At 36.8% G+C, this 23,774-nt stretch overlaps 1 protein-coding gene across 1 annotated transcript in view; it reads right to left on the reverse strand.

Moving 5' to 3' along the window:
- Positions 1 to 23,774, reverse strand: part of LOC101741842 (paired box pox-neuro protein) — a 99,195-nt gene that overhangs the window by 6,041 nt on the left and 69,380 nt on the right. The window contains exon 3 of the mRNA XM_038021184.2: positions 20,548 to 20,768. Within this exon, the coding sequence (XP_037877112.1) occupies positions 20,548 to 20,768 (221 nt within the window). The remainder of the gene's footprint in view (positions 1 to 20,547; positions 20,769 to 23,774) is intronic.

A 23,774-nucleotide genomic window follows, 5' to 3' on the forward strand; every position in this document is an offset into this window, starting at 1 on the left:
AATGATCCGGCGATTCAAGATCGAAGCCTGAAGAAAGGATACCTTTTCGTATGATATAAATGAATTTTGGTTCACGTTTTTCCCTGTGAACGGCGGTATTTATGGTATGTAGGGTAGGTAGAATTTGAGGGAAATGACAAAGGAAATATCTTCTATAGAACCGGTGTGATTGCCTGATAGACTGACTGTCTAAATTATGTTCACTCGAACTTATATGCAAGCTTTCTTTGAGCACCTAGTTAATGGGATTCAGATTCTTTTCTATGATAGATACGGCATTTGCCGGAAAATATTTCGTAACTAAACAATATAGAGTCACCGAATAAAAGACCAGTAGCGAACAAAACATTGCTATTATCATCGTAAGCAAACATCTAAGCGCCATGTTATTACCCAAAAGAACATTTCATTACATTATATCTGTAATATTGTGTGATAAGATCGTGAGAGATCGTGAGACCGTTCAGCTGTTCTGAATCGATTCACGGGCTTTGCTCGTTACTCGATTATTATAATATCGATAATAACTGATTGTATCTTGTGTGATGCCAAAAATTGATAACCATCACAAAAGTATTGGAAGTACTGAAAAGCGTTGCTATAGACAGCGAATTGGTTTTACACTCCTGGTATTGCTGACGACGATGAACTACTGTGATCGCTCACTATCAGTTCGTCTACTTTCAGAGACAATAAAAAAAGATAACGATATGAGATCTTTCGATTTCTGCGGCGATCATAAAGCAAAATCAAAATAATTTGGTTGCTTCTAAATAATTTGGTTCGTCTTTTGCTGTCGAAGCTAAATAATAAATACCATTTGGTATGGACTTGTTTTAATGCAGTCATGAGGGTTTTTTTATTTCTTAGATGGGTGGACGATCTCACGGCCCACCTGGTGTTAAGCGGTTACCGGAGCCCATAGACATCTGCAGCGTTAATACCGCCACATACATTTCGGTTTGCAGGGTAGGGCAGCCGTTGTACTGTAAAAACTAAGACCTTAGAATTTTTTCCCCTTCTTCCAGATATGCTTAACATTCAATGAGCCGGTATTTATTACTCGGCTAATAAAACAATTCACACAATTTCCCCTCTCACATTGCCGCCAAAAAGCCTTAATGTGCTGTAAATTTTTTTTTTACTTTTTATTGCCTGGGTGCTGTCATTAATGACACGTATTGTAATATAATCTATGGCAAGCCACAGTTAATACATATCGACGAAATAAGGAAGGTCCCAAAAAACAAAAACAAATTTATCTGACATCCTACCTATCGAGTGCAATTTCCAATATATTTTATGAAGCAGCTTTACGGTATTACTAGCGAGTAATAATATTGACAATATAATCCACGGAGCGGTCGTAAACGGTGTTTTATCTGTGCAAATCCGATGTGAATTACGTGAATCCCGAGTTATCGGCCGCAAATATTAAATGGTGATTGATGCAATAACAGACTCGCCAAAGCCGAGCGTAGACAATAGTGAAATTGTCTATGATGAAATTACTTTATTAGGTCTTTATCTATGTGTGAAGTTACCGTTAAGTTTATATACCACTGTACTGTATCTGTTTATGTATTTTTTTATAAATAGTTTTTAAAATCGTGTAAAAAGAAAATAAAAATAAAAATTTAATTTTTAAAATTTAAATTTAATTCCTGAGCCCGCATAGAGAGGTACGATGGCCTGCGTCTTTCTGTCGCGAAGCAATAGTGTGTTCCAGTTGAAGGGTAGGACTGACATTATTCTATAAAACTGAGACGTTGTTGATGTCTGTGGACCGTAAACTTGGTCAGCACCCGTCTAAATATATACATGTTAACATGAATAGATTTCAATTTTTTTTTGAAGTTATACTTCTTTAGGCGCGTTATGAAAAATTGATGAGAGTGAAATTTTACGATGCGTGCGCACCGCGACACAAAATTAACAGAATGAAGTTGCTCACTAAATCCCTCATTACAATACGACGACGTAACTTGGCGAGTCTGAATATAGCCGCATTTTTTAATAATATAAATGACAAAATTATATATAATATTTAATATAATTCATACTAAATATTATTAAATTATTAACGTTCAATATTAATTATTAATTATTTAATATTAAATCTAAAAAAAAAATATTAAAAATAAAGTATAACTTCTTACGCACGTACATAAGTACACGCACCCTTTTTTTTGTATTTTTTTTGTTATTAATTGTAAGTAATTTTTTGCCTATATTGAATATCGTATCCGAATTTGGATCACAACATTGCTAACATTATTTATTGTTTATAACAGAATCAAATACATAACTTCGTAATTCGTAGAAAAACAACAAAGGTTCGTTCCAAAAGCAGTTCGTTTAAGCGGCCTTATTTATAAAAGACATTGAATAATTCGAAATTAACGTCACCATCAACCTTTGCCCGGATCATTACGAATCCTTTGTCTTTGCCTCATTATCTCGCGGATCCATTAAGGGACTTCCGCGCCGCGTAGTCAATTTCTTTTTCGTTCCTAGTTCATTAACGAGTGATCATGTCAACTCGCACCTGGGCGCGTCACTACGTAACATATAATTTGACGCTGACATAATATTGTAAGCATCTGCAATAATTCTATTCTTGGGTTGGTAGGTGAAAGAAAAAGAAAAAAAGTAGGTGGGTGCAAATAAATGTAACCTTGTTTGAAACTTTGGCGGTTACCTATAATATAAAGTTAATTATTAAAGGAGTTCTTAAAACGAGTTTTAGTTTTAGCGAGTTAGCTTAGTAAAAAAAAAAAACAATGCGTTCTTAAAGGATCCTACAAAATAGTTGGTGCTAAAGTTTAGGTATATTGCCGGGGTGAGCCGACTTTTTTTCCCCTGCCTAAGCTGATAGCCTTGAGAGGCTATTTCAGCGTAACCTTAACTAGTAGGTGAGCTCACGGGGTTCAAGCCTGACGACATTGCTAACACGAACCCTAGCAAGAGCCGTGCTTCGCCGAATCTACCACCGGATCTGAAACGCGACCCCTTGAGAAGATCCGGCGAGAAACTCAATGGGCTGTGTCTGTGGGTTAATTTACTCGTCAAGCCCTTCGTCGCAAGCGACGGGTTCGACGAGAACGATGACCGGTGCTTGAGGTACCAATAGGCACCGTTAGTGGATCAGGAGGATCCGAAATAACGTGTTTAGGCCGATGTCGACTGTATACCATTTAGTCTCTTATTCTTGGTAAAGCTACGCGGTCGAGTCGCTAAGGGTCTATGCGAAGTAAGTACCATTATATTGTTAAATTAATGGAAAGATTACCCAATTCTTTCGTTCGGAAATAAAAATATACCCTACATAAACTACAACAACATCAACTATTGCATAGTTGGTCATCTATCCTTTTCTATTCAATAGTAAGGTCTTCTAACTCGTAATCTAGATTTTAAAAACATACCATATTGAATAAATTAAATTTAAACTAATAAAAAAAAATCATAACCCATTTTTATTTACATCGCAAGCAAAAATCCATTTGCACGCTGTCAAATGACTTGAATTAACGCCATCTAGACGAAAGCGTCGTAACTACACGCGCAAAAACTTTTATTGGATATGTCAAGAATATGATTGATGCAGCAAAAAGGAAAGGTTCATTGAACGAGAGCAACCGTGGACTGAGGAACCGGTGCACAAGGCTGTCAGTTCGAAATCCTGGAGCGTCCATTGTTATCCCTAGAATTACTATCATTGATTTTTTTTATTTTACGTTTGGCAACATTCAAATTTTATAAAATAAATATTAGCGCGCTAAAAAGGTCGAAACTTTGTTAAAGACCTAAATCATATTATAATAAATCCGTTGTTGGTTTAAGAATGCAGTCTAAAATGAAATGGTAAAACTAAATAGTTTTTTTTTTTAAATATAATTATAAGTTTCAACTATTTTTGAATACTCGTTTACGCTTTTACGTAGGTATTGAATGCACTTGTAAAAACGGTACAAGTATTTTTTCAAATATTCTTAAGGTTGGATACAATGAATAAACTAATAAAAGCTATATAAAATAAAAGCCTAATTTTTACAGTATTATTCTGTAGTTACGTAAAATATTTTCTAAAGAATATAATTTGGAGTAGGTAGGTACTCCTCATGTGGTTCTTTAAACGTGCAATTTTAATAATTAAATAATTATTATCGAAATTCTGTCAGTTATTATTTTCTGTACACATAGACAACGAAACGGCTGTAACGATTTAAATGAAATTTTCAGGAAAGCTATTGATTGGCCTAGCGGGTAATTGTCAAGTTTGGTAGCGACCAGATCAAAGAGAAATCAAAGCAAGCCGAGTTCGACAAGTCTATGCATAAATAGGTTATGACACAACAATTTAGTACAGTAGTCTTGTGTTCTTTCAATCGATTTTATTTTTTATTATTTAGTGGATAGAGTAATATTTGCTAAATATGCAGTTCAATTTGAAATTGTCAAAACACATAAAATACAAAGCTATAGGTTACAAATTTAATTTATCTATCTTGAAAAGTCTACGTAAGTGAATACCTAATGCATCTGTAGAAGATATGTTTTACGTAAATAAAAATACATTATTATCGGATTTCGATCATGAGGCGATTACTAGCTATTTCCTTATCAATCTACAGTTTTTTTCCCTTAATTATTAATATATTATTTTCGTCATGCAGTTCTAGGCATTATGAGTAATGCAACGTTTTTTTTTATTCTGTGCTGAACCAAGATGGGATGCGATAATTTGACAGTGATTACTTGTTCTTTGTGACAGCTCTTCAAATTGCATTCAGCACGTCACGTTACGAACTACGGTATATTTCTATTTTAAGAATATTTTCCTAACTTTTAAGTAACGTTATGGACAAGGGAAACATGGTATCAAGGTTTACAACCCAAAAAAATATATGAACAAACAACTTAATATATTCACCCAATAAATATAATTTGTTCTGTTAATGAGTTGATATTTGAAAAGCACCTGTCACACCACGAGTGTAATCTGAAGATTCAATCGCCGAGGGCAGCGTTGGAAAATTGACACTTGTGCTTTTTTTATTATTAGAATCGATTTGTAGTATTTAAATCGTTTTTTTTTTTTGAAGAATGGTGCTTGTTTTTTAATTTTCATTGTAAGCAAAGGGGTGAGAGCGGTCGAGAGAATTTAATTTATTGACATTTTTATTAATATTGACCTAGTGGTTTTGAGTACTGTAATGCCGACTACTAGCCGTCTAGTTTTGAAGTGGTCGTGGCCTAAAAGATAAGACGTCCGGTGTATTCGTGTAGCGATGCAACGGTGTTCGAATCCCGCTGGTAAGTACAAATTTTTCTAATGAAATACGTATTTAACAAATGTTCACGATTGACTTCCACGGTGAACGAATAACATGGTGTAGTAAAAATGAAACCCGCAAAATTATAATTTGCGTAATTACTGGTTGCAGGATGTCTCGTGAGTCCGCATGGGTAAGTACCGCCACACCGCCTATTTCTGCTGTGAAGCAGTAATGCGTTTCGGTTTGAAGAGTGGGGCAGCCGTTGTACTGTAAAAACGGAGACTTTATAACCCATGTCTGTCTGCCCATGTGTGGCGGAATTTACGTTTAAGATGACTATGGGCTCCGGTAACCACTTAACATCAGGTGGGCCGTGAGCTCGTCCACCCATCTAATCAATAAAAAAATGTTAAGTTACAATCGTAAAACACCTATAAAGTAGGTACAATTTACTACCAAATTATAATTATTGTTAAGAATATTCACAGATGCTTAAAGAAATACGATTTTTTTTTTCCGCAAGAGAAAAGATGATTATATTCTATATTTAAATCATATTAGGGCAATTAGATCTAATGGAACTTCGCGTCCACCCTTTGCCCGCGAAATTGCCTTCTGGGATTCCTCATCGCCGTTTTGAGCAACTAAAGCAAAAACAACTGAAATAAGTGCTGGTATTACAGTATTAATTGACTAACTAAATGTAATTACTTTCAAATACAAGCACATAGAGAGTGGTAAGTAATTGATGTTGTCAACTATTAAAAACGCGATCGCGTCGGTAATGTGTTTGAATATTAATTATTCAAACACATTACCGACGATAATTATTATATGTCGTTGAATATTTCATATTAATACGTTTTACTGTTCAACATTGCCGTTAATATCCCTTTGGCATGTAAGCCATTGTTTCTGATAATTGTCCGATGCCTGCATTGCACGGAACTCGATTCGGTATTAAATTGTATTTCAGTAGACGTCAAAGTATTATATTATTAAGCGATACATAATTACAATGTGACGGTAATATATTTGTTGGAGACGGTCATTAGCTTAGTAGCTAAACGAAACGCAGCACGATTCTCGAGAGATGGCAGCACGATTGCGGTATCGTCGGAACTCGGCTAACTTAGAAGTCGTCGTGGCCTAAAGGATAAGACGTCCGGTGCATTCGTATCGAGCGATGCTCCGGTGTTCGAATCCCACAGGCGGGTACCAATTTTTCTAATGAAATACGTACTTAACAAATGTTCACGATTGACTTCCACGGTGAACGAATAACATCGTGTAATAAAAATCAAACCCGCAAAATTATAATTTGCGTAATTACCACCGCCCCGCCTGTTTCTGCCGTGAAGCAGTAATGCGTTTCGGATTTAAGGATGGGGCAGCCGTTGTAACTATACTGAGACCTTAGAACTTATATCTCAAGGTGTGTGGCGCATTTGCGTTGTGTATGTCTATGGGCTCCAGTAACCACTTAACACCAGGTGGGCTGTGAGCTCGTCCTCGCATCTAGGCAATAAAAAAAAAACTTCGTGCTACGAAACAAACAAACATTAAAAAAAAACAGTCGAATTGAGAACCTTCTCCTTTTTTGAAATCGGTTAAAAAACCGTTATCTTACAGTTGGAGCTCTGAATAAGCATTAATGTCAAATATTTACATTCGTTCCTTTTTTTTTTATGGCCTCACGCAATGCGTATTGCCACAGACAAAGGTAAGGAAACGGAGTAGAAAAGGAAAAGAATTTTACATCGAACGAAATTTACATCGGACAAAGGTAAGGATCAGCAGGAAACTATCTCTAATACAAAATTCTACGCTAAGGAAAAGAACAGTAATTAATAAATTAAATTAAATAGAATATTAATTATATACATATATGTACTTATAATTGTATATTATTTACAGTAAGAAATAAACATAACTTTTTATATACATTATGATTTAAAGATGAAAGCAAAACAGGAACAGATGTAGGTAACGGAATACTGGAAGAAGGATCAGAGTGATCAAATAACATGGAGTGGTCATACCGAGGACAGGACAGAATGATATGATTTATATCACCAATATTCAGCCCACACTCACACATTTCATTATCAATAATATGAAATCTGGTAAGATCTGGTAAGATCTGGTATCTGGGGTACACATATGACCCAATCTCATACGAATAAGAGACGACGTTTCCTTTTTATTAAATTTCATTTTAAAAAACCATGGTTTCAGTGGTATTGTGGGCTGTATGGATGAAAAATATTTACCCTTAATTAAACTGCTCTGAATCCAAAGATCAGCCCAAGATTTTCGAAGAAAAGAAACAGGAAGTGAGGCCAAATCATGATAATAATTTTTATACGAATTAGCATCGCCATCTTTAACAGCTTCATTTGCTAGTTGGTCTGCTATGTCGTTACCAAAAATACCAGAATGTCCAGGTATCCAACCAAATGACACAGACAACCCTAATTGCTTACATATATACAGCAAACTCCTAATCTCAATAATGATAGGAAAAATTAATTTGTTTTTAATGGATATTTTTGGAGAGCTTGATGAGCACTAAGTGAATCTGTAAAAATAATTGATTTCTTAAGTTTCTTACTCAAAACTAGTTTTAAAGCTTCAAAGACACCATAACATTCCCCTGTGAAGATCGAGGATTCTGGAGGAAACTTTATTTTTATTGTAGTTTTACTTTGTAAGTGAAACACTCCTATGCATACATTTCCAGACGAACCGTGTTTAGAGGCATCTATAAATATGTAATTGTATTCAGGGCAGTCTTGCTCACAGAAGTAATTAAAAGTAATCTTTGAGTGGGAATCGCCCTTATTTATACCAAAATTGAATCTAATGTCTGGAGAATTATTTAGAGATTCAAAATTGGTTCCAAATAAAGGGTAAGTTGACAAGGTGTGAGTTGGAGCTTGAATATTAATAAATTTATTGAAGCTTACAAGGAGACAAGGTGAAGATTTATTTGACCAATAATTTGAAGTTTTAAATAATTGAGACAGTTCTTGGAGCTTAGATCGGAGAGGATGGTTAGCATATTGAAGGGAGCGAAATATGAATTTATCAGATAAATATTGTCGTCTAAGATGTAATGGGGAATCAACGCATTCTACTTGTAAAGCGTTAATTGGACTAGTTTTCATAGCTCCTGTGATTAATCTTAATGCCTTAGACTGTACATTATCTAACTTTTTTAAAGGGGTTACATTTCCAGGAGATAATAAAAAGGTACCATAGTCTAAAATACTTCGGATTAAAGCAGTGTACATGAGTTTCATACAAAAGGGATGGGCACCCCACCATACACCAGATAAACATCTAAGGATGTTCACGGTTCGGTCACACCTATTAAAAATGTAGTCACAATGATTTATACCAGAGAGCTTAGAATCTAAAAACACACCAAGGAACTTCACAGATTTTTTAACAGGGATAATATTATTACCAAAATACATATTGATTGGAGGAGGGAGTCGCATTCTAGAAAAAATCATGGCTGCACTTTTAGTGGGGGATATTTCAAGACCATTAGTATCGAGCCAAGTTTTTAATAAATTAAGAGAATGGGACAGTAATGAGCAAGCAATGGCTGGTGATTGATGAATGGAATAAAGTAAAAGGTCATCAGCATACTGAAGGATACAAATCTGATTACTTAAAGAAACTTTCATATCATGGGTATAAATATTATATAAGATGGGACTTAAGACTGATCCTTGAGGGAGACCTCTCCATAAGGTTCTGGTTGCAACAGTAGAGTCTTGTAAAATTAGAGTAATGTGTCTTTCATATAAAGTATTTATGATAAAATTTGATAACATTACAGGTACATTCAAATACTGTAGCTTTTTATGAAGAACTGATAACACTACATTGTCATAAGCAGATTGTACATCTAAAAATGTGGCAACAACAGAATCATTCCTTGAAAAAGCTAAAAAAATGTCAGTGATAAAGATGGCAATACTATCCAATGTAATCTTCCCTCGACGGAAACCAAATTGACTGTCACAAAGCAATTTATTGCTTTCTATAAACCATTCAAGGCGAGTTTTCACCAAATGTTCACAGAGTTTTATCAAGACCGAAAATAATGCAATCGGACGATATGAGTTTGCATCAGACATTCGTTCCTTATATTTGCGCGGGAAAACAATCTCTTGGTCGTAGACTATATTATTTTTGTAGCTCGGCAAAGACTCCGACGTGCAGCCTAACCTAAACGTCAGTCAGCTGAGTTTCTCGCCGGATCTTCTCAGCGGGTTGCGAATCCACATCCGGTAGTAGATGCATTCGCGAAGCAGCTACCTTTAAGCTATTAGTTCTCCTTCAGAGGCGCTCGGATAGTTGTTAGCAAATTTCACCCCTCCTGGCTGGGTCTGTGCTCGCCCACCTGTCCTGGTGAAACTGGAAAGGCCTCCAGGCCACCTAATCATTCAATCATAAAAAAAACTTTTGTTTCAATAGGCAAAGGCTATTTTTTTTTTATAACAATCACGCCACGTTAACTGGTCCCGTGATAAGTTCGTAAAGAACTCGTGTTACAGGTACCAGATAACGGATATAAATTTAAGATTTTTATTATAAGCATACATATATTTAATATACATCCATAACCCTGGAAAAGATATTTATATTTATCATACAAATATCTTCCCTTGGCGGGATTCGAACCCGCGACCCCCTTGTGTAGTGACCATTTCACTTACCACTACACCAGACGGCCGTAAAATTCCGTATTGGGCTGCACGTCCTTTGCTTGACACTAACCGTTATACACGGGAGTTCTCTTCTTCGACGTCGCAAAAGCGTTCGACAGTCTGGCACAACGGTTTGATTTTCAAACTATTCAACATGGGCGTGCCGGATAGTATCGTGCTCATCATACGGGACTTCTTGCCGAACCGCTCTTTTCGATATCGAGTCGAGGGAACTCGCTCCTCCCCACGACCTCTCACAGTTGGAGTCCCGCAAGGCTCTGTCCTCTCACCCCTCCTATTTAGCTTATTCGTTAACGATATTCCCCGGTCGCCGCCGACCCATTTAGCTTTATTCGCCGACGACACGACTGTTTACTATTCCAGTAGAAACAAGTCCCTAATCGCGAAGAAGCTTCAGAGCGCAGCCCTAGCCCTATGACAGTGGTTCCGAAAATGGCGTATAGACATCAACCCAGCGAAAAGTACTGCGGTGCTATTTCAGAGGGGAAGCTACACACGGATTTCCTCCCGGATTAGGAGGAGGAGTCTCACACCCCCGATTACTCTCTTTAGACAACCCATACCCTGGCCCAGGAAGGTCAAGTACCTGGACGCTACCCTGGATGCATCGATGACATTCCGCCCGCATATAAAATCAGTCCGTGACCGTGCCGCGTTTATTCTCGGTAGACTCTACCCCATGATCTCACGCGGCCCGCACACACATAGACACCCTCCAATCTCTACAATCCCGCTTTTGCAGGTTAGCCGTTGGAGCTCCGTGGTTCGTGAGGAACGTTGACTTACACGACGACCTGGCCCTCGAATCTATCCAGAAATACATGAAGTCAGCGTCGGAACGGTACTTCGATAAGGCTATGCGTCATGATAATCGCCTTATCGTTGCCGCCGCTGACTACTCCCCGAATCCTGATCATGCAGGAGCCAGTCACCGTCGACGCCCTAGACACGTCCTTACGGATCCATCAGATCCAATAACCTTTGCATTAGACGCCTTCAGCTCTAACACTAGGAGCAGGCTTAGGGACCCCGGTAACCGTACTCGTCGAACTCGACAAAGAGTTCGCCGTGCAACCTAACCCATGAATCAACTCGCTGAGTTTCTCGCCGGATCTTCTCAGCGGGTCGCGATTCCGATCCGGTAGTAGATTCATTCGCGAAGCAGCTGCTCTTGAGCTGTTAGGTCTCCTTCGGAGGCGCTCGGGTAGCTGTTAGCAAATCCCACCCCTCCTGGCTGAGCCTTTGCTCGCCCACCTGTCCTGGTGAAACTGGAAAGGCTCCGGGCCACCAGTAATCCTTCAATCGTGAAAAAAAAAAATTGCTTGACAGTGCTCACCTCCAAACATAGACTATTATAATGCTAAGAGAATATGAAGAGAGATTAATACTCTGCTCAAGACTAAGCCAAGGATTATTGAGCATTACTCATTCATAAATATGTCACAACCGAGCCACATTGACTCGTACACAGAAATAGAATTTTTTTAATAACACTAGCAATCATAATAATAGTTGATCCGGCAATATATTTCATAGCTTGATAGGCTGGAGGTTCGTAGCATAAAATTACATAATTCTCTATTTTTTCTTTCTTTTCGTCTCTATATCTTTTTGTCTATTATGGGCGAGCTCAGCGATATCTGGCAGATATCGCAGTTTATATGATCTAATATTGTATATGATATTATTATTATTTTATAGTATATGATTTTTATTATATTTATATTATTGCTTAGGTGGGTGGACGAGCTCACAGCCCACCTGGTTTTAAGTGGTTACTGAAGCCCATAGACATTTACAACGTAAATGTGCCACCCACCTATCTAAGGTTTCAAGTTTAGTTAAAACGGCTGCCGCGCCCTTCAAACCGAAACGCATTACTGCTTTACGGCAGAAACAGGCGGGGTCGTGGTACCTACCCGTGCGGACTCACAAGAGGTCCTACCACCAGTAATTACGCAAATTATAATTTTGCGGGTTTGATTTTTATTACACGATGTTATACCTTCACCGTGGAAGTCAATCGTGAACACTGCTCTTGCTAGGGCCAGTGTTAGCAACACTTCCGGTTTGAGCCCCGAGAGCTCACCTACACGCTAGGGTGAAGCTGAAATAGCCTCTTAAAGTTATCAGCATAGGCAGGGAAAAAAAGTAGTTTTAGGGTTGTCGAAACTCAGAAAACAATCTTGAAGATGACCAATCGACACGACCTGTCAACCCTGCCAAGCTCGTGTCATTTGGCAGGTTTAGTTCGCGAGTGCGCGCCAACCCTCTAATTGGTCGTAAACAATAAAATATCAAGAACATTTTATGTAACACCTTCAGACAGTTGCGACGGCGGATCTTTTTGTTCGTCATTTCGCAGTTTAAAATTTTAAAGTGTACAAATTTGATACGTTGAACTTTCGGGTTTTTTTTTTTTTAATTATCATTATATCGAAGGGTGAAAAGGCTATTCGGTTCGGTAACTTTACAGGAGACCCAGGAAAAATATGGAAAAAATACCATACCAAAAAAAACTTCTTTAGCTATTTGAATGGAGTAAATTTAATTGAAGTTCAATTAAAAACATCCAATTGTTGATGTTAATACCAAATAAAACGGAGCTTTAATTAAAAAGATAAATGTCTCGCAATAAAAGTTTTTCACCCCTCGAAATGATTTTATTATCTGCTAAAACTTTGATAAATAAAATGGATGGATAAATTCATATCGAGACGAGCTCACAGACTACCTAATTTTAAGTGGTAACCGGAGCCCACAGACATCCACAACGTAAATGTCGCGACCCACCTTGAGATAATAGTTGTAATGTCTCATTACTGCTTCACTATCTCTCTCGCTCTCTCACTCTCTCCGTCCTTTCAGTGGACAGTTTTTAATATATTGAGATTGTATTCCTTACTTCTATCCTCGACTAATTGTACAAAAACCTATCGATTTCTTGTGACTACCAGAGTGATTTTCTTACGTTAACAGTAGAAACGACAAGAACCTTCGGTAACAACTTCATCTCAATCGAATGAGGAATGTAAAAATAACGAGAAAATTCTTTATTAGATTTAATATATATTTTTTATTTTTTTTTTATTGCCTTTGTAGGCAGACGGGCATACGGCCCACCTGATGGTGAGTGGTTACCGTCGCCCATGGACTTCAGCAATGCCAGGGGCAGAGCCAAGCCGCTGCCTACCATTAACATTACATTGTCTTTGCCAACTAAATTTCCGGATTGCCGTATTGCCGGATCTTCTCAGTGGGTCGCTATTCCGATCCGGTGGTAGATTCTGCGAAGCACTGTTCTTGCTTGGGGCGGTGTTAGTAAATTCTCTCAGGTTCAGCCCGTGAGCTCACCTACCCGTCCTAGCGTAACAGAAATAGTTAGGCTACAAACGAATAGGCAGGTATAGGCAGGCACGAATAGGCAGGCAGGCAAGATATTGTTTTTAGTGTCCGACTAATAAATCACGAAGCTGACATTCGATTTCACAGATTACCCTCCTACCGTAAAACCCTTTGCTAATTTAATTCAATCATAAATACGGCTCGTGGATCATAAAGTTTTGCCTCGTAAACGTCACTCTTGCGGGGATTTGAAATGAGTACTTACTCCGTTTTTGTCGTAGTTCGCCCTAAACCGTTTCTTGAGAGATATTTAAAAACCTAAACATAGAACTGAGGTAATGTTTTACCTCAGTTTTGCACGTGTCGCGGTAATCTTGGAATAATGTGTCGAATGTACGTTATACGTGTTAGCGTCAGACTTTTTGGCGGGAACGCGAAGAGTGAAGTTGTGTGATTTGTTTTATTTTGTCTATTTAGTGTTTCTTCAGGTTTAAATGTGTAATAACGGTGGTTTATTAATTGTTTAATATCTGTGAAAGTGCACAAATGTGGGAAAATGAAACAAAGCCGCTGGACGTAACTTCTCGGGAACCTCCAAAAAGTCCATTCAAAAAATTAAAAAAAATTACCACCATTTTACGAAGATTATATTTCATCCCATATCATTTCATCTCATTTCATTCCATTTGATTAATGTCTCAAATTAATCACCTTCATTTCATTTCTCTCGATTTCATTTCATTTCATACCATGTTTCATATTAATGAAAAATATATATAAAAGTTTATTTAACCTGGTATCATACCTGACCATACCGTTGCCTTTCCAATTGGAAAAATAAAACTACTACTACTACATGTCAGTGTCATTTATAATTCTAAACTTAAGAAGCTTTAATATTGAATTTCATGCCATTTGCTTAGAGTGTCGAACTTTCTATCTTCTTATTTTTGTCCTTATCCCGCATCCGATCGGCACAACATGTTCTATTAAACATAGTGGATAAGGATTTGGCATGAGTTTTACGATCGTTAACAACTCACCATCAGACGATAGACACGTCTTCTAACAAAAGCCATAAAAAAACTTATACTTAAAATAACGAAATATTTTCAATATTCCTTCATGTAATTCAAATCCCCCACAAAACTAAAGAGTCTTTTAAATTTGATAAACAAAACGAATCAATACATAAAGTCGATCGAGTTCCGTAATAAAATTACTTCGGTAGTGAAAACCATTGCCGAGAAATTAAAAAAAAATCATAACGCTCAATATATAATCTGCTGTGTCGAATGCGCAGTGTGGGAAAACATGCTATATAGTTGAGGGTTATATGTTTTTTTTTTCTTTTGATAACCAATATTTACCGTTAGATTTTAATAACTGTTGTAACGGATAGCAGAAACCAGACATAGTTATGATATTTCATGCTTTTTGTTAAATTTAAATTGAATATCAGACGAAATAATAGAGTTAGTGGCATGTTTTCGTTGGATTGAATTCGCGGAGTTAATGTTCCTATGGTTTTAAGTGCAACTCTGCTAAGTGGATTGCCCATTGACTTAGACCAACTTTTTGTTTCTGAACTAGAATGAAGTAGGTAGGTGGTATTTAAATTATTGATTTCGCTTAGTACGCGAAATTTATCTTTGTAATTAAAGATGCGTTTTATTTGGTATTATTATAGCATCAAAAGTTCGATGTTTTTAATTTAACTTCAATGAAGCTTAATCGATTCAAAAAGCTGAAGAATTATTATTTTTTTCCAAATTTTAAATTTTAAATAGCTCTCTCCTGTAAAGTTGCAAAAATGTCGCTTAAGCTTTAAGCATTTCAGCCCTCGATATTATTAATGGAATTTTCGACCTTACTTTTCAGGGGTTTAGTGATGTTCCTATGTGTATTTTAGCTTTGATAACACAACAACTCAACTGTGTGCTTAGTGCGAGTTTTTTAACGTTCTCGATAGCGTAAAAGTTAACTCAGATACGTTTGCCGCTAGGGGCGCTTTTCCAACTGCATACAAATTTAAGTTAACTTTTACGTTATCGAGAACGTTAAAAAACTCGCACTAAGCACATTGAAGGGTAGTTACTAACCTGTATCTTCTATACGGAAGGTTAGATAGGTAAACTTCAGTTTTAAAAAAAAAAGAAAAACCCAGAACACACGTACGCTCGTCTGTTAAAACAAAAAACAAAAAAAAAACTGTTTTAATTCAACATTACACGCTTCTCAAAACGAAATTGTTAAGAGATCGACAGAAGTTAAAATATATTTGTCGGCGGCGTGGCTTCCAACTGATCGTGATTGAAACCGCAACCTGTTTCGTTGCTATTAACCGCTATTTTTATAACGATTATCTGCTATTTAACACGGTGCGTTATTATTAATGTCTGTGAATTAATTGGAACAGGATAACGTTTTGTTTTTAATATTATTTTAAAAGAAAGTAGCATATTTCTAACTTACGTTTGAAAATGAGCAACGGCTACCACCATTAATTACGCAAATTATAATTTTGTGGGCTTGATTTTTATTACACGATGTTATTCCTTCACCGTGGAAGGCAATCGTGAATATTTGCTAAGTACGTATTTCATTAGAAAAATTGGTACCCGCCTGCGTGATTCGAACACCGTTGCATCGCTAGATACGAATGCGCCGGACGTCTTATCCTTTAGGCCATGACGATTGGCGCTAATCAAATAAAACTGTACACATAACGACTATTATTGATTTCAGTGCAATTTTAAAGACCTCATATTATTATCCAGGTCTAGACGTCAATGGATTAAAGTGTAAACAATCTTCTGACGATAAATTAATCGATTCAGAGAGAAAAAACAAAACTTTTATTTATTTATGGCATCCATCGAAGTAGTCTCTAATTATGTTCCGACTTTAAATAAATAATAATCTGAAACATACAATTAATTGTATAAAATACTAGTTAAGCTATATATATGTATTATAATATTATGTTAAATAATTTATTCTAATCACTAATTCGAACTCTAATAAACAATATTTTTGTTTCTAGTTTAATAATGACTTTTCCATTTTTTAACCCTAATAGCCTTAATCTCATTTATTTGTAATAAATAAATTTAGTATTCTAAAGTTTCCCATATGTATGTCCTTGAAAGAGAATATGTCATCGGCTAATCTCGTAAGCTGCAGTGAAAGTAAAAAGTATTTAAGTAAATGGTCTATACCTCTGACAGCGCCAGTGCCTATGGGCAGCAGTAGACCATAGATAATACACTCATTATTTAAGAATTTGATGCCGTAACCTTTTGCCATCAGATGGGCCTCGCAAAAATTCTTAAAATGTTTTGGTTAATATTATAAATGTGAAATTTTGTGAGAATGACATTCGTTACTGCTTCGCTTATAAGCTACGTAAAGGTTTTTGTTGGAAATTTACAATTTGAATAGCCCACACATCATTTTATAACACTTAGATTACAATATAATAGGGGTTGAAGTATGAAATTGCCGTTCTATTGTAATAGGTACTTCGAATTGACATAGAACCTTCACGGTTTGAGATTTTCGAGTGAAACTTTTTTCGAATGGTACCTATGAGGTTCTTCTTTTAAAAAATGTGCAACATCTGATTATCGACTTTCAGTTGTTTTTTTATTCAGCTTAGGCAAGAAAGGTGGGTACTTCGAAAGTTCGAGTGATTTTTGAATAGGAGTTCCGACGCGGGGAACTAACGCTGCAGAAACAGCTCGCAATATCAATGTTGCGTTTGGAGAGGGGACTGCTAATGAACGCACCGTGCGATTTTGGTTTAAACGCTTTCGTGATGGAAATTTTGATTTGAAGAACGAACCACGTAGAAGACCGCCCACACGTGTGAATGACAGTGAATTGAAAGAGATGGCGGATGCCGATCCGAACCAACCTACCCAGGAATTAGCGGCATGGTTTAACGTTACCTTATCAACAATGACTCATTTGCGTCAAACCAATAAAATAAAAAAATATGAAAAATAGGTGCCTCATGATTTGACTGATCTGCAGAAACAAACGCATGTTGAAACTTTTGTTGCCTTGTTGAAAGGCAGTACAAAATGCTTTTGCTCAGTTTTTATAATCTAGATCACCAGAGTTCTATAGCACTGGTGTTACTGGTGGTAGGACCTCTTTTGAGTCCGCGCAAGTAGATACCACCACCCTGCCTATTTCTGCCGTGAAGCAGTAATGCGTACAATGGCATCATTTTCGCTCTTACGCTGTTTCGGTTCGGCTCCTACCACGATCTACTCGCAAACAAATCTCTTAAATTTAATTATCTATTACGTTTATAATAAGAATAACAGAGAAGATCGTCTCAATTGACACACAAATACGCTTTCTTTTACCAAAGCGTAATATTAAAAGCAACAGCGGGCTTTACGGAAATAATAAAAATAAATGACACCACACAATTCTGAAGTTATTATAAATGTAAAATTTATTTCATCGTTATCAATTAGAATTTTTTTAATAACTTTTAAAGTTAAAGTTGTTTTGTTTAAATTAATTCTTAATATGTTTAGTTCTTTTTACGGATAATCATTTGATAATCGTCCGGATATTTTATATTTTTAGTTTATTTCTCGTCATTTTGTCATCAATCATCTAATGATAATTAAGAAAAACTAACGTGCGAATAAACCGTAAAATGATTAGATAAGTTATTATTAGATATAGTTTTTCATGTCGGTAATGTTACATGAAACTCTTTGTAAAAAAAGGTTTGTTTTTTGATTTTTTTTTTTTTTTTTCGAACCAAGCCACCCCCGGTGAGGTCACAAGCGATATACTAATACGTCCAATAAAACAAGTGGTCGCTTGACCGCTGGAAGCGTAGATCTTGATTAGTCAATTAAGAATCCGAATAACAGCGTCAATAAAACGTATCCGATGATTTCTCAGTATTTTTGTTACGTTGTAATCAATATATCGACGGCGGCGTTCGTCTGTTGTTGAAACAAATGTAATTTTTATTGGCGTGTCGAATCTCCTGAGGTCGGCGTTGCTGTGACCGGAATTCTCGAATCTCGCTACGGGTACCGTTCGCGTTAGGATGAAACCTTTTGAAGTGAAAACTTCTTTAGAATCGTTGTGATTTCAAACCGGATGCAACGGAAAAAACGACAGGTAAGAGACACAAATACAAAAATGTGTAGGATGAAGCCAGCAAAGAATGAGACAGAAATATACATACTATTTAATACAGCGCCATCTGTGAGATTTTTTAATACTAACGTGTGTATGAAAGCTCTTGTAGTGAATTTTAATTTAGGATTATACGTGAAATTAAAATATCAATTCACAGAGGGCGCTTCCTTACAATTATTTACTAATGACAAAATTTTACATATATTTAAGACGTTTAGGATAATTGTATTTTAATTTTGGAAAGTTTCACTTCTACCACGTGTGAATTGCACACTTTTTTTTTTTTTTTTAATAATATTTGATATAAAAAATGTATTTATCAGTGCACGCAATGGAAGCCGCTAATTCATGAAAAGTCGTTAATTTCGTGACGACAAATTTCTTGTGTCCACGTTACATTTCTGGTTAATGGTGGTTCGACATTTGTGATTTCCGGCTTCTATGAAGGCAGTAATGGTGTTGCCATAAAAAACACAAAAAAACGATAAATCGATAATAGTTACTTTAACTAAATCAATGCTATCATACAAAAATAATCATAATTATTGTTAAAGGTACTTTCCGTGTTATTATTATCAGATATATTTTTACAAAATGAATAATGAACGATTGAAATCATGTATGATAGAAAAAATTTAATCATATTTCCGGTTAATTTTCTGTCAACATATTTTTTGTCGGGGCAACATTTGTACGGTAACGTATAGTACCCCGTGTTTGGCCTAAAAGTATAGGTACCAGGCCATCAAATCAAAAAAAAAAACCTGGTACCCTTCAAAGCGTAGTCGTTTAAATGTTTAATATTTTTAGAAAAATATTACCAAACTTGCACGGAATAATAAATACAAGGAAGAACTAGGATAAATATGAATAATTTTTTTTAGTGTAACCAGATTACCGTGCAGCTCTGGGCCTAGATCTGGTATGCCCCTTTACACTCATTATCCGCCATCATTGGCGACGTAATGTCTTATTGTAAACGAAACTTCGCTTAGAAACTTATTCGGAAACAAAAACCGTGCACGGAACCGCGTTTAAATCGTAATTGTCTCGATCTGCGGCCGTGTCGAAAGGCCACCTCAAGAAGCCGAAAGCGATGTGCCGCTTCGGAGTTTTATTGTTCATAATTACAACTAAATGTCGGGCCGAAGTCTTGTGTGTGTGTGATTCTTACGTTTTTTTTTTTAAACTATATGTATTACACCTTTATTTGGGCACCGAATTAGAATATAGCGTTTTTTTTTTTGTTTTTTTTTTTGTATATATTTCCTTGTGGGTAACGAATCATGAATTTCATTAGATGTGAAATCTCATACGAAAATGTAATGTTAGAATTTACTTTAGATTTTACTGGTGGTAGGACCTCTTAAGTCAGCATGGGTAGGTACCACCACCCCGCCTATTTCTGCGCGTGAAGCAGTAATGCGTTTCGGTTTGAAGGGTGCGGCAGCCGTTGTAACTATACTGAGAATACCTTAGAACTTATATCTCAAGGTGGGTGGCGCATTTACGTTGTAGATGTCTACGGGCTCCTGTAACCACTTAGCACCAGGTAAGCTGTGAGCTCGTCCACCCATCTAAGCAATAAATAAAAAAGGGTGCATGTACTTATGTACGCGCGTAAGAAGTTATACTTTATTTTTATTAAATTTATTTCTTTTTTTTTTTAATATTAAATAATTAATAATAAATATATAATGTTAATAATTTAATAATATTTAGTATGAATTATATTAAATAATATTTTTGTCATTTATATTACTAAATAATACATACGGATAGTTAACCTCAATTGTATTGGAGCACTTGTGGGCAACTTCATTTCTGTTAATTTTGTGTCACGGTGCACGCGCATCGTAAAATTTCACTCTCATAAATTTTTCATAACGCGCCTCAAGAAGTATAACATCAAAAATGAACCAGGTATATAAGTAGTTTTCACGAAACCGCGAAGTAACTATCTAAATGTATAAAAAACCTTCAAGACCAACCTTAGTCTTGCTTCCGCCGATTGAACCGGGCCGAATCGAGCCGGTCTCGTAAAACCTCGTCAGGATCTTGGAGACGCATCCGTGGGACACGAGCAACTGTCTGCTGATGTCGCAAGGCCTGACACCCATGATGGCCAGCTCGACAATCCTCTTGCGAACCACGTCGGGGAGGGGACGACCGTTTACGAAAACGCCCCCTAGCTGATTGACCCCGGCTTGACCTGGGAAGGAAACAAATTCATTACAATTTGACCTTCTCTTTTTTTTTTTATTGCTTCGATGGGTTAACGATCTCACAGCACACCTAGTAGGTATTGAGTGGTTACTGGAGCCCATAGACCTCTACAACGTAAATGCGTCACCCACCTTGAGATATAAGTTCTAAGGTCTCAGTATAGTTACAACGGCTGCCCCACCCTTCAAACCGATTACTGCTTCACGGCAGAAATAGGCAGGATGGTGGTATCTACCCGTGCGGACTCACAAGACGTCCTACCACCAGTAGTACCATGTATGGACAAAAATACTTTTAGGTATGACTGTGTCTGTTGTCTATGTATAGACTTGAAAACAAAAAGGTCTTAAATGCCTCATTGTGAGTACGTATTGTAAGTCTAAACGACACGGTACTAATATCGACCCTTCTGCCGCTAAACAGACAAACGTTTTACTTTGAAGAGTAACACCAAGTAACACAGATATTCCAGTCGACATCGCCCAAAACACGTCATTTCGGATCCTCCCGATTCACTGATCAAGGACCGGTCATCGTTCTCGTCGAATCCGTCGCTTACGACGAAGGGCTCGGCGAGTAAATTAACTCACAGACACAGCCCACTGAGTTTCTTGCCGGATCTTCTCAATGGGTCGCGTTTCCGATCCGGTGGTAGATTCTGCGAAGCACGGCTCTTGCTAGGGTTAGTGTTAGCACCACCGTCAGGCTTGAGTCCCGTGAGCTCACCTACTTGTTAGATTACGCTGACATAGTCTCTCAAGGCTATCTATCAGCTTAGGTAGGAAAAAAAGGAGATCATTAATTTTTAATAAAAGTTTTAAATTATTTTTTTAATTCTTTCGGTTAATTAAAAGTACTTTTACGGTTTAATCTCACGTTTATTAATGTCATTACATTATTTCGGTCATTTCGGATACAGTTTACAGCTTTTACGGTCACGGACAAGCAGCTTTAATTATAATTGTATTAATGATTATTTACGCCTACATTTTCCTGATTAAAATAATCAATAATTGTCTGAGTAATTATAATAATATCGAGACTTATAATCTATAAGTTTTAAGGGATTTTATGACCTGGTAACTAAGACCTTTAGGTCAAGTCTTATTTTAATTTGAATGAAAACTTTTTTTATGTGAAAAATGATATTATAAAATGAAATGAAGATAATTAATTTGAGACATTAATCAAATGGGATGAAATGAAATGAAATGACATGAAATGATATGGGATGAAATATAATCTTAGTAAAATGGTGGTCATTTACTGAGATTTTTTCAGTGGACTTTTTGGAGGATCCCGAGAAGTTATGTCCAGCGGCTTTGTTTCATTTTCCCTCATTTGTGCACTTTCACAGATATTAAACAGTTAATAAACCACCGTTATTACCCATTTAAACCTGAAGAAGCACTAAATAGACCAATTAAAACAAATCACACAACTTCACTCCTCGCTTTCCCGCCAAAAAGTCAGACTATATAATCTACACGTTGAATTTTTTTGAACAAAAAAAAAAGAAGATCGAAATATAAATTCATAGAGAGTTCCAGAAACATTAACTCGGACATTACCTAAGCAAAAATCGATAACCAATACAAATGCTCGACAGGGGATAGTTCATTGCATAAACCATAAAATACGAATAGAAAAAAACAAACAAACAAAAGAAATTATATCTTATCTTTGATCAAATCTATATCTCAATTTACGGACGAGGGTTGAACTCTGTCTCATTTCGCGCTAATAGCCGCCGACGCACCTGCCTATTCTTGCCGGCTAATAGAATTTTGATTGCCAAAACTGAAATGACAATGTTCAAAACTAACCGCTTATTCTGAAATTTCCTTGTAATTTCGGAAGCCCCTCTTGGAGAACTAAATATAGATATTATTCAACTGGTTATAAGCCCCTCTTGGGGAGCTAACAATATATAATTTCATTTGCGTAATTACTGGTGGTAGGACGTCTTGTGAGTCCGCACGGGTAGGTACCAACACCCCGCCTATTTCTGCAGTGAAGCAGTAATGCGTTTCGATTTTGAAGGGTGGGGCAGCCGTTGTAACCATACTGAGACCTTAGGACTTATAACTCAAGGTGTGTGGCGCATTTACGTTGTAGATGTCTATGGGCAGTGACAACTTAACACCAGGTGGGCTGTGAGCTCCTCCACCCATCTAAGCATACCCATTTAAGTCGTCGTGGCCTAAAGGATAAGACGTCCGGTGCATTCGTATCGAGCGATGCACTGGTGTTCGAATCTCGCTGGCGGGTACCAATTTTTCTAATGAAATACGTACTCAATAAATGTTCACGATTGACTTCCACGGTGAAGGAATAACATCGTGCAATAAAAATCAAACCCGCAAAATTATAATTTGCGTAATTACTGGTGGTAGGACCTCTTGTGAGTCCGCACGGGTAGGTACCACCGCCCCGCCTATTTCTGCCGTGAAGCAGTAATGCGTTTCGGTTTGAAGGGTGGGGCAGCCGTTGTGACTATACTGAGACCTTAGAACTATATCTCAAGGTGTGTGGCGCATTTACGTTGTAGATGTCTATGGGCTCCAGTAACCACTTAACACCAGGTGGGCTGTGAGCTCGTCCACACATCTAAGCAATAAAAAAAAAAAAAAAAAAAAATATATATATTATTCAACTGGTTATAATTGGAACAATGTGTATAATAATATATGCTCTTTAGTAAGTATGTTATATCCGTGGAGACTTGGTCCGCGTGGAATAGTTAGTTTGGGATAACGCAACATTTTACCCGCAATTTCATTTACATAGAAGGTGAAAATATTTTTGACTAATAGAATGTTAAGGAACTATTTTTATGGTACCAAAATCATGATTTTTAACCGACTTCAAAAGAGAAGGTCATCAATTCGACCACCATTTTTTATCTATGTACGTTCAACGATTTCTCGAGAATGGTTGAAGTGATTTTGATAATTCATTTTTATTTTGTTCGAAAGACTAGACTTCCCGA

The sequence above is a fragment of the Bombyx mori genome, chromosome 28 (assembly GCF_030269925.1).
Source record: "Bombyx mori chromosome 28, ASM3026992v2".
Classification (NCBI taxonomy): Eukaryota; Metazoa; Arthropoda; class Insecta; order Lepidoptera; family Bombycidae; genus Bombyx; species Bombyx mori.